Source organism: Xiphophorus maculatus, chromosome 13 (genome assembly GCF_002775205.1).
Source record: "Xiphophorus maculatus strain JP 163 A chromosome 13, X_maculatus-5.0-male, whole genome shotgun sequence".
NCBI classification, from domain to species: Eukaryota; Metazoa; Chordata; class Actinopteri; order Cyprinodontiformes; family Poeciliidae; genus Xiphophorus; species Xiphophorus maculatus.
Genome location: NC_036455.1, coordinates 21,906,836 through 21,919,500, shown reverse-complemented (window position 1 = coordinate 21,919,500; position 12,665 = coordinate 21,906,836). Strand labels below are relative to the sequence as shown.

Here is a 12,665-nt window from a genome sequence, read left to right as displayed (position 1 = left end):
GTATTAAAATTGTGAAGGTCTCTTAGCTAGAACACATGAGTGAATATCTGATGTGTTGACCCCACCTACAGGCAAAACAGAACCATGCAGTCTCTGGTGACTAAAAAAAAAGAGACACACATAGAGGTTTCAGTTTGTTAGAAGGGAAAACATGAAAAACATCTGACTTTCATTCAATTTTAGTATAAAAACTTCAAAACCAGAAATTATGTTTGGGCTTAAGGTTGGATAAAAGCTGCCAACACAATGCTTTCCCTTTAAGGAATGTTGGAACTGTTTAAATATATGCATATATCTCTCAAGCTTCTAATTTTGCTTATTTTCCTCTGGAATTAAGCATCCCAGAAATGAGGGCCTGAGAATACACAAATAACCGATTTCCCTAATGGTACCATCATCAAATCAGGGGCTTATTTATGTAGTTTACAATGACCCAATTCATTCGCTGTGCTGTTCAGTCTCGAGCTAACCACATCATCCAAGCAAAAAACCTTCTGCAGCAATAACCAGGGGACATATCACAGATCAAGAGCAAAATGCACCTTTCTTTGAAAGCAAACATTGTGAAGAGAACTCAGAGAACATTTTCTTCTAACTTTACACTCACTGTTCTCCCCAGTGTTTTCCTAGAGGGTGAAAGTCTCGGGAAAATATTTGATAGGTATTTATTTTTGCAGAATTTTCTGACTTTCAGCTCTAATCTTTCTAGACTTCCAGCATGATTCCTGACTGAATAGCTGACTGCTGATCACTGAGCAACAATGCCACATGACGTTAGAAGTAAAAAGCGTTGTTTCGCAGCCCCAGGCATCGAAGCAGCAGACAGCTGGTGTGCTAAAGTGTAAAGAAACCCTGGTCTCGACTATCCTTTTACAGTTTCATGTCTTGGTTCCCCTTTGACAGACTAAGACCTTCACCCTCAGGGCTGGTTTGTTTCTGTGTGAGTGTCAGGGCCACACTGTGCAGCTCCTCTCTGCCAGGTGGACCTTTTACTCTGTGTCACATGGGAGGAGCATAAAGCTGCATGCAGGAAAGCTTCTGCAGCTCTTCTTATTTCCCTGGCAAATGTTGTCACCACAGCCAATCTCACTTCTCTTCTCCTCCTCCTCCGCCTCCTCCTACTCTTCGTTCCCTTCCTCTTTTCTCCTCTGACCAACGTCCCACACGCCCTGCCCGCACATCAGAAGTCCCTCATATTCCCCACAGGATAAGATGCCATGGAGGCCACCAGAACAACGGTGTTGTGTGTCTGCTCTGTCCTGTTTGTTCTAACAGGTGAGAGTTTCAAAGTGTTTTTGTGGTGGGATGCAGAGCTTGAGCTATCATGGTTGTGTTGGTTACGACTATTGCTGTTACTAAGCAAGTACGGTGGTACCGGTTGCCTCGCAATGTCAGTGGCAGATTTGTTCTAAAACTGGGAGTCAATGCTGCTTTACAATAGACTTTATAAAATTGAACTTGTTGGGACATAAGAGGAACTATCCAAACAATTGCTAGACAAGTTTCTCATTAAAATTTATTCTACTGTTTATTTTAATGCTTTTTTTCTTTTCTTATTTTAATGAAAGTAGTTCTCTAAAAAATATAATGTATTGTGCTTGAATTTTCATGTGTTTGCATGATTGCAGTCAATCAAGGAGTGGTGATGGATTCATGACAAGGTGCTAAGAAGCACAGTTCACATAAAATCTCTTTAGCTTGTGGTTGAAAAGTTCTGAAAGCTTTTGCAAAGTGCTGTAAAGTTTGTCGATAAAATCAATTTTTCGGAAACCTTTTCTTTTTTTGACAGCGACAAGTTCCTGCGCTTGTGTCGTCACAATGGGTCTGCTAAGAGAATTTATTTTTGTTTGTATTTCTATTAATTTTTTTCTGTCCAGTCCTAACAGCCCAGGCGAGCGGTTAAGTAGAACTTGCTGCTTTGCTGTGTCAGTAGCAAATTTGCTGGACAAAAAGGGAAACACACAATATTCCCTCTGCTCACTAGTTGATGTTAATAAACGAAATGTATTTATCAATGAAGCAGGAAATTATAATAATAATAATAATTAATAATTTCATGAGGACTCTTGCGAGAGTTTCTAAACAGCATATTTTCCTCAATTTCAAGAAATTATTTTTTCAGTAAAGATGGCGGGCTATGGTTATTAATTTATTATGTTTCTAAACATAATAAAAACAAAAATGGAAACTTAGATACAATTTTTATGTTCTCAATTTTCATTATTTTTATTCTTTATTAGTTTGACATATTGTATTTATCTATTTAGTTTTTAAAATGGTGTCCTATGCCTACTGTACAGCTACGCTCAGCTACATGATGGGACTGGCAGCTGTGCAGACTCAGGAGTAGATTTGTACTTTGCTATGTGGAATATTGCAACTTATGCACAGCTGACTTTATTAACATAGATAAATAATGAACTCTTGGGAATAAGAGAAGGCAAAAACAAAAAAAAGTAGAAGTTGAGTTTCATTTTTGCCTTGTAGGGTGGGTGGATTAAGTCAGTGCTGACAAAATGTCTTTATATACCTATTACAAAAAATTTTATTTTATGAGAAATTTTCTTAAAGAACTTTATTGATGCCTGTTTTGATACTAAGATGACCTCAAATCTTAGGTTTTCTTGCTAAAAAGGAAATTTTAAATTTGTCCTTCCATCGTCAGCAGCACAATGTGACTTGACAGAATTAGCTGCAGTTCAATTGTTGGTTGAGGTTAGTGGAAATCCACCATGAGGACTCATCTGTGACTCAGAAACTACAGCCATGAACCAGTATACTTCACTCATTGTAAAATACATAAAATTCATCCAGCATGAACTTCCCTAACTGCTTTGATATTTGAATCACCAGCCCTCTTTGAGATGAAGGCCTGTTTGTCTTATCTGTTAAAGCACAGGGGATGGTGGTGTTCGGAGATGCACCTGTTGACTTTATTTAGTGTCCAAACATCTTGGATGTGTGTGAGGGCGATAAGGGGCAGGTGCTGGTAGTTCACCACACGCTGCTTGTTTAAAATCTGTGTGTGAGGGCATGTCCGCTAAAAGAAGATATTCTCTCCCCTAAAAGCCCATTGTCACAGCAATCTACACTCTATCACCACAACAATTGCCAAGCTGTTTGGGGACAACAGCGAGGCAGCGGGCTGGGCACACTTCTCCTCATTCTGCCCTTTTTAACCATCTCTCAGCTGGTGTAAACACAGCCACGCTCCTGCTACTGACAACACACACACAGTGACACAGAAACTGGCCTGCGGGCTGGAGAGTGGAACGCGTCACTGTGGCTTTTTGCGCTGCATGTATTATTTAGGACATAACAGCAGACGCACAGTAGATGTATTGTGATGAGCAACGTGGGCGGCAGTCACCACAGAGCAGGCTGAAACTGTGCCTCGCAAAATTATTATAACTTTTTTATTGCATTTGCTCACAACCACAAAATTCAATGGGATTTATTGTGATAGATCAACACAGAATAGTGTATTATGGTGAAGAGGAAGACAAATCAAAAAACTGGGACGCATATTTATATTTAGCTAACCTGGGTGAGTACTTTCCATAAGAATGAGAAGACTCAAGTTGAACTTAGCTCCATAGTTTGACTGGGCCGTTCTCCCACTTGAATGCTTTGATGCAAATCATTCAATTGTAGCTCTAGTTTTATGCTTAGGGCCATTATGTCACCTCAGTCTCAAGTCTTTTGCTGACTAGCACATTTTCTGCTAGTACTGATCTGGATTTGCTCTCTATCCAGCTTCCCACTACAGTAGTCGGCACCATCTTCTCTGTCTCTGCTGAAGTAGAGCATCCCATGATGTTCCTACCATCATATTTCACTGTGAGAAAAATGTGTTCAAGGTGCTGAACACTACATATACCAATGCATATACGTATAAACAGTCCACCCAAAGTCTCATCTGAACAATGCACCTTCTTCCACACATTTGCTGTGTCCTGTACTTGGATTCTTAGATCTCCTTTGACAGTTGCTTCTTGCTGCTCTTGCAACGTTTTTCCCGGTTGAGCTGTGTTTCTGTGCAGCTCCTCAAAAGTTATTATGGACCTCTTTTGCTTCTTTTGTAATTATTAAACTTCTCCACAACTGGATCCCTGACCTGTCCGCTGTGTTCCTTGGTTTTTGTGACGCTGTTTGTTCACTAATATTCAATCTCACCCCTCTGTGGCTTTCACAGAGCAGCTGGATTTAATCTGCGATTAAATTACGCTCAGGTGAATGCAGTGTGAATGCATTCGCAGGGCATTCTACCAATTAGACCTCAAAAGAAGGAAAAGCTTATTGGACCAAAAGCGAATCAAACTACGTTTGTTTAAATTTAGCACAAATGAAGAACTGACACTGCTTCTGATGAGAGTGCTATTACTTTTAACGCGGATTCCAGAGAAAGACGGTACACAAATAGAAGTGTGGTTCACAAAACAGAAAGAGGAAGATGAAACAGAACACTTAATAAAATTATTAATATATGAGCTTGTTTTGCACATGTTTTAAAGAGTCCCATGTTCTTTAAAACTTGTCTTTTTTATGGGCTTGTTATAGCTAACTGCCTGGCAACTATACCGAAGCCTAAACAGACGGAGACGCTCAATGCATCAGCAATTATTGTAACTTCAGACAGCCTGACCGTTTGCCACACAGCGAGTCAAGATCAGACAGGCCTCGTGCTTGACAACAACGACACCCTTTAGTGAGCTGGGTCAATATTAACTCACTACAGTTTCAGGACGTGGGCAATTTGAAAAGCAGGATACAAACTGGATGCACTGGTTTGGTTTCATAGACTCACCAGCAACCAGTGCTGGTCAATAACATTTTGTTGGGTAACAGAAATAGAAAGCATCAATTGAAAATACATGCAGTAAGTTGTGTTGTGTAATCTAAAGAATTACATTTTGTATTTTAGTACTGAACTATTGTGGAAGGACATCATTAAATTGAAATTGTGTTGTTGGTATGATTCAGTTATCACCAACTTTTCATTTTTATTTGTATATAATCTATGTTGGGTAGTGACCAAAAAGAAGATGGATGAGCTGCTTCTACACCTTAATTAACTGAGAATTGAGAAAAAGCCCTGATCATAAATTGTTGCTTGTTTACTGAGTATCTTCACATTAAAATTATTTTGTGTTAACACACAACAAGTTATAGAGTAAGTTCGTATCTTTAGTTGAAGATTTAACAAGTCATCTTTAGTTTTTTTTTTCTAATCTCATCATGTCCTTCATCTCAGATGTCGGCTGTGAACTGATTCACATTCGTTCATCGGTTCATCATGGAACCAAAGGGAAGGATCTTCTCCTCTCTGTCGATGCCAGATTTCCACTGGACGAAGCTGAGATCCAGGGAACTTGGTCTCACACTAAAGTGAGCGGTGCTAGCACCACGTTGGTCACATTTACCAAAGACAGCAAAATCATAGACATGACGTACCGCAAGCGCCTGGACTTCAGAGAGCCAAACGCTTCTCTGTCAATCCGGAACTTGAAAGAGGATGACGAGGGATATTACAAGCTGAGCCTCAACATAGAGTTTCGTAACGAAAAAGGAAAGGTGAAGAAAGAAGAAAGAACTATTCATGTGACAGTAGATGGTAAGTTATTAATTCTTTGATTTTATGCTTCCTGATTAGATCCACAAATAGCAATGTTTTTTTGTTTTTTTTTTTCTATTTAGAGCCTGTCTCCAGACCAATCATTGAGAAGAAGCCATCACATACAGTCATAGAAGACAAAGCAAATGTAACTTGGACTTGTTCTGTTGAGAAAGGAACAAGAGTTGTCTTCCGGTGGCTAAGGGATAATGTTTCACTTACTGCCAGTGAGAGATACCACTTCACTCAAGACAAGTCCATGCTGTTGATTAGCCCTGTGAGAAAGGAGGACAAGGGGACTTATCTCTGTGCTGTCAGCAACCCTGTGAGCCAAATCATTGAAAGCAGGGGAGTGGAGCTCAATGTTTACTGTGAGTAGACATCCCTTTCTTTTTTGTCTTTCTTCCATTTATTATTTCACTAGTTCCACCTGAGAAACTCATGACTCTGTTTAGCTGAGCTCATACTCAGCTAAACACTGTAAAAGACTGAAATTCAACAAAACAGCCTGCAAACAAAAAATGTTGATAGCTCCTCTTTAATAATTTGAAAACAAATATCAATGAGATTAAACTTGCGGTTGGCTGGGAACACAATGCTGCCACTATTTAACCCTTTAACTCTCACACACAAAACTCTTACATGTTGTCCATTGAGTCAGCTCACCATTTAATAATTTAAGTGGTGAACAAAATATATATTTAGCACCCTCCCACTTAGTTTAAATTATGCATCACAGCAAATCTGTTCTTTTATTTGAACCATCTTTATATAAAAGTGTTCACAGATATGTTTTCATAGTCCCAACACTAATGTTCTGACAACAAATTATAAACATACTATGTCTACGTTTTGTTTAAGTTCTCTCTTTTGCAACTTCCCCTCTGGTGTTTGATTAGGCTGTATGTAAATTTTTTTCGAACTCCTGCTGCTACCTGCTACTGTCACCTGAAAACATATTTCTCTTATGGGAAAGTATTTGCATGGGAGCAGACTTATCTCAGTGGGCTCTAATATTTTACGAGGCTTGCTGATAAAGCTCTCCGAACTCTGGGAGTTTGAGGCAACATGGAGTCCAATTTGTGAATTAATTTGAATATGTGACTATTTCAACGAAACCAAAGAGGTTGATTTTTCATTTATTTTGTATTTCTGAATTTTCTGACCTTAAGTGTAGCAGCCATAGTCTGAAGTTGTTGGTTTAAAGCAGCATTTTGGATAAGTTACAATTTATGCTGGGATTTGGAGAACATATTCATCCTGTAATAATGCTGTCCTATGAGATTCTTGTGTTTCTTGAAGTAATCACCCATTTCACCTATTTTCAAAAATAACATAAACTGTTTTTTTGTGACCACACAGCATCAAACTCTGGCTTGATGTGTTGTGCACAGGAGTGTGTTACCTGTTGATTTAATTATGGTGCTCCTTACAGTGAAACTAGAGTAGGGAGATACTGTATGTGTTTCCCTTTAGGCCAAACTTGTCCTGGTGCATGTCATCAACCAAGATTATTGAGTGTTTAAAAGCAAGACTCACAAGCCTTTCAGGCTTCAGTGTTTTAGTTTTTCTTTCACTTTGGGGGTTAAAACAGGTAGTGTTGCCTTTTTCTAGCGTGGAACGTTTGAAGCATCACTTCCAGTATAAACATATACAGTTAAGGTAAAAAGAAAGTACATTCTCTGTTTATTCTGTCAGCCCTATCACACTATTGCTTATCAGACTTTTGTTTTAGTAGCATTAGGAAGTATGAACTACACAATTTGATTACCACAATGGACTTTTTTGGGACAGGTTATAGATTTCCGCCTTATAAGTGCCAAACGCATATTATGTGTATTGAACATGTACACAACTGCTGAAACAAAGTAACTGCAAATCCAATGACACAGCATTTAGTTAAATTACTTTACCCCAAAATTGCTTGTATAAACGTTTTAATCATTTGGGGCATGTGGGTTGAAACTGAAGGGAAAATTATGCCAGCCCTTACTGTTAGATCAGTTTGAGTTATCTGACCACTTGTAGTCAGATGGAGCATTTAAATTTTATTTAAAATTTATTAAAGTTTATTTTGAAATGTGTTGCTCCAAACCAGTGGTGTTCATTCGAAGGAACACATCAAGACACAAGCCCCATAGGTCTAGTTTTGACACCACTACATGAAACCTGATTATAAAAAATGAGGTCAGGCAAACCAGGCTCAACTCACTCATTGGTTATTAAACTCCTGCAAGAAGATGATCTAAAATGTTCCCATCATACATTGAAATTAGACTGTTCATTAAACTATAGAATACTATTTTGCAAAACAAACTGTCATGTTTCCCTGACCCACACACAGATGGTCCCTACAACCTGCAGGTGAACTCTGTCCAGGGCCTCCGAACAGGGAAAGTGTTCACCATCAACCCGGGAGAGCTGGTGTACTTCGAATGCCAGGCCGATTCCAACCCCCCCAACAGCTACGTCTGGATCTCCAAGAGCCCCAATGCCACAAAGATCATCACAACGGGACCCCAGCTGCAGGTGAAGTCCAACGAGCTGGCCCAGACGGAGGACTACCTGTGCCGAGCCTTCAACAACGTGACCAAGAAGCAGGATGAGGCCCAGTTCACTCTGGTGGTGGCCAACTTGAGAACAGGTGGGTGGAGGGCGGAATATGGCAGGACGGAGCAGAGCGTGGGTTGGTTTTGGGAATCCTCTAAGATAAACACTCTGTGAACTCTGCTTCGTGCCGAAAGCAGAAGAACCTGATGAAGCGTTTAAAAAAAAAAAAAAGAGATGACACTTTCCAGATGATAAAGCTGTCCAATTTGTAATAATATTGCATCACGAGCAGTATTCTACATAGCGTCTGAGTCACACAAGCAGGTTATGGAAATAGCATAAAATATACATGACTATTACTGAAACTAAGATTTTATCTCTGTTGCTAGGTTCCTGTCAGCTGCAGTCTGTATTAGAGTTCAGTGGTTGGGAAAGTCAACAGGGCATAACAGCTGTTGTGTTTATTGACTAAGTTTTATAACGTGGTCAGTTTCTGTGTGCTGTATGGGGCATTGATATGTTGTCTTGGTGATAGTAAGACCAAGAGTCAGTGACAGTTATTGCCGATACTGCCTTTGATTTAAAACTCAGTTTGGTGAGAGTCAACAGAAGTCATACCAGACACCTTTAAAAAAAAAAAAAAAGTTAAAATCATGAGCGAACCTCGACACATGTTTTGTTTTTTAATATTAAGATACATTTTAGATTGAATGAGGGCCCTTTTATACTTTGTGTTTTAAGATTTAAAATTTATTTAAATTAGCCCAGTAAGTAGGTTTACACTAAGCATGGCTGGCCAACAACCATCTGCTTTATCGACATGATTATGTCTGTTTACCTTATTATATCCCACTTTAGAGACATATTTCATACACAAAGTCTCTTGATTTTAAAAGTGCTGCCACTCACTGTGAGTCATAAGCATTCCTTTAATTGCTGCAAGTTATATACATTCAAAAGACCCATCTACTGAGGGCATGTTTGTGCATGAGTTCTTGGCACTCCAAGAAGTCATATACTTCTTGGAGTGCATGACTTCTTGGCATGCACTCCAAGAAGTATATGACTTCTTGGCACTTCTTGACACTCCAAGAAGTCATGCACAAGTTAAAGGAAGGGGAAAGAATTTTTTTATCACTGTCTTGCATGATGCTTTCTTGTCTGAAAATTATACTCAGCTATATATTGTCTTTGTTTGTGAACAGTGAAAGAGAAATACACCCATGATGGTAGATCTATGTCTCTGCTGGCAGTCATTGCGGTCTGTTCATTCATCATCGGCTTTATGCTGCTGTTCCTCTTCCGCAGGGCATGTCATCCAAAGAGAGGTAAGGCGATGCCCTTTTATGATTAACTTTTAACACATGTGGTTTCCTAAAGATCTTGTCTGTGTTAGTTTAGGTCTATTATTTCTGAAAGTCTTAAATCAGAATGAGCCAATGTGATGGTAGTAACATTTCAGAGTATTCCTCGCCACCTTCCTGCCTTAGATCGTACATGCCGAATTTCCACAGAAATATTTAAATAACTTGCAAATATTAGTCAAAGTGAATGTAATCCGGGCAAAGAAACTTCTCTATTTGAATATGACAGAATTGTTGTTTGGATTTGGGAATAATGGTATTTTTTTCCCCATGTCCCTTTATCCACAGTCCTCATGAACATCTACAACAGGTATGGGCTCGGATTATTAAATCAGATCACAATTATCGTCTAATATCTAAAATAACTGTTCAAATTGCTTTTACAGACCGTTTTCAGAGCAGAAACGACCTCATCGCTCAGGTAACAAGGTTGACACATTCATAACGGAAAATGCTTTTATTTACATGTAAACATAAAAGCACAACATGTTATGTGGCAAACGCATTACATCATCTTTGTTAGGCATTAGAACAGGAAGTAATGAATGACCACAGTTACGGTTTTATTTAATAACAGAAGGTTGAAAAAGTGGTTTGAAATGACAGTGAAGAGTAAAAGTAAACAAGGTCAGGGAAACAGCAAGACCAAATTTTATGTTATCATGGTACAATGCTATGACAAAAAAATCTCTTGTATTTTGTTAAAAATTTTAATATCCAAGACATAAGGCGAGTTATTCTCAAAAAGAAAGAAAGAAGAAAGCAGGTTTTAAAGGCCAAATTATTCATTAAAAAAAAAGCCAAATGAATCTGGCCCTCTTTGTAATGCTCAGAACAAAACAGAGGACACAATTTTAGCCAGACACAAATAAAAAAAATGGTTTATTACAATTTTTTTTCCTGATGAATGCACACTTTTCTGTTAAAATGTAAAAAAATATATGTATATTTGTATTGAGTGTGAGCAAAAATAAGAAATATGCAAGAGGACAAACATGTTTTAGGACAGTAAGACCATTTGCCTTACTATGATTCATACAACATAAAATGTGTATGCACAGGTCATGAAGATGCAGCAGAGGACTTTGGCATCTATGAGTTTGTCTCCATACCAGGAAAAATGGATTCCACACAGGTGATTTACATATCGTTATCTGGTGACACTTTGAGAAGGAAGTAAAAATCCTTCTCAATTAGTTTCTGTTTTTCTCATTTCCCATTATGTCATCATTATTTATTCCGCAGGCATCATGCAAATCTCTGGCCCGGCTCGAGTCCATTCAAGACATGCACACCACCATCTACGATGTGATCAGACACGTCCCAGAATCCCCCAGTGCCAGCTTGTTGAAGTAATTGTTTGCTGGGTAGATTCAGTTGTCACACTTGAAGATTTCTGTGTAGCCTTATTCTTGTGTTTGCTGCCGAACTGTTTTTTGCACACAAAATGAAGGAGACTTGTTGGGGTACACAACCTGAATATGCACTGTTACTGTTGAGAGTTTGGGACATATATTTATCATCTTCTACTAGAGATAGGTAAAAAGTGGACATATGATTGTGTTTTTTTATTTTATTTTATTTAACATGATACATTTTTTTGTCTTTTATTTTGTGTTCAAAAATGAAGATCGTTAAAAACCAAGCTGGTCTTTGTATTACTTTGAGCTTTTTTAATGCATAAACAGCCAAAACTTTTCAACTTATGTAACATTGTTGCTTTAAGAAATGAATTAACTTGCAAATTCCAGCAGTCCCTTATGTTGACGTATGTTTCCTGACAAGTGTTACAATGAAGGCATTTAATATTTACAATAATTGCCTTATTGTAAATATTGTACATGGATTATCCTAAAGAGACTTTACGTATAATATTCTATTCCACTTTTTGTTTCTTGTGTGTGAAGTTCCTAGAAATGGAAAAAGAAAGCACACAAAAACATCAACACATTTGCCTTTAGAGTGAATCTGAGTCAAAATCCTAAATTTTTCATATTTTTGTTTTCAGGAGAAAAATTCAAGAAATCTTTTATTTTGCTTGTTTATTTTTATTACATTTTTTTTAAAGTAAAAAATGAAGAATTTACCACCTTCTATGATCGTATACAATGCTCATACTGAAATAGGTATAGACAGTTTTATTGTTTAAATAAAAACGTGTATTTTTCACATACTGAACGTTTTTGCAGTGTGTCATCTACCAGTTATTTGTGAATGTAATTTATTGCTCCAGGTGAGGGGGTACATTGTCCATCAAAAACAGGGATGTTTTGCAAGGTAGACATTTTGATGTTAACCTGTTGTCTACATGCAAAGTAAATGTTTAGAAGGACAAACAAAAAAAATTTAAAGCTGTTTTTAAAAGTGGTGTATATAAACGTTTTGTTTTTTTCTCTATCTCTGTGGACATGACATACAGAGATTCTTGAAAACAATGTACTAGTCTACTTTATTTATGGCTGCTGTTGTTGTTTTTTTTTTTTGTTGGCTATTTTGAGACCAGACCGAGGTTATGTCTTGCTTTATCATGGGAATAAAAGGTTGTTTTGAGACAATAAACTGTAACACACACCATTGGTAATGTTTATGCATTCTGTACAGCACTGGTCCTGTTTGGTTTGTTAAAGTGCTGTACAATAAAGATGGACTGGATTGGATTGAATGGGATCCATTTTCTTCTCTTCTCCAACTCGGGGAACCTTCTTGCCACTACCGAAAGTCAAGTTTTGTAGCTTTTTTCAGAAAGTCAGGTGAGTTGAGGGAAAGTTTTGTAGGAGAACTAGGTCAAACAGGCAGGGAGTACATTTTAAAAACCAATACTCATTGCTTGCAATTTCCCATTTTGGACAAGTTTCACTGTTAAAACTATACAATGAATAGATGAAAAATGTAAAACAAAATTAATCTCTTGAATATTCTGCCTTTTCATGGTCATTGTGCTAACATACTTGAGTTTGTTTCTCCAAAAGTATTCTTTTGTTTGTTTCCCTTTGCTTTTCCTGCTCAAACTGAGTAAAATCAAATGCTTTAAGAAAAAAAAATTAATAATTCTGAAATGATTGTACAGTTTGTGTATATGTGTTTTGTACTTTATTAAATATATATGTGTTTACTTTTGTGGGTCATTGTAAAGTCTT

General features: G+C 37.7%; 1 protein-coding gene across 1 annotated transcript; it reads left to right on the top strand.

Annotated features, from left to right (window-relative positions):
* The first annotated feature begins 1,075 nt into the window (after nt 1-1,075).
* Nucleotides 1,076-12,100, top strand: hepacam2 (HEPACAM family member 2). The gene is made up of 9 exons (XM_005802743.3): nt 1,076-1,275; nt 5,255-5,614; nt 5,698-5,985; nt 7,959-8,258; nt 9,370-9,492; nt 9,817-9,838; nt 9,915-9,949; nt 10,590-10,663; nt 10,774-12,100. The coding sequence occupies exons 1-9, from the start codon at nt 1,218-1,220 to the stop codon at nt 10,882-10,884; spliced, it is 1,371 nt and encodes a 456-aa protein (XP_005802800.2). The 5' UTR covers nt 1,076-1,217; the 3' UTR covers nt 10,885-12,100.
* The last annotated feature ends 565 nt before the right edge of the window (nt 12,101-12,665 follow it).

Excerpts from the sequence above, each read along its gene's own strand:
- hepacam2 (XM_005802743.3), top strand. The coding sequence starts at position 1,218 with ATGGAGGCCACCAGAACAACGGTGTTGTGTGTCTGCTCTGTCCTGTTT. Across the intron at positions 9,493-9,816 it reads GGCATGTCATCCAAAGAGAG|TCCTCATGAACATCTACAAC; the intron begins GTAAGGCGATGC and ends CTTTATCCACAG. Across the intron at positions 10,664-10,773 it reads GAAAAATGGATTCCACACAG|GCATCATGCAAATCTCTGGC; the intron begins GTGATTTACATA and ends TTTATTCCGCAG.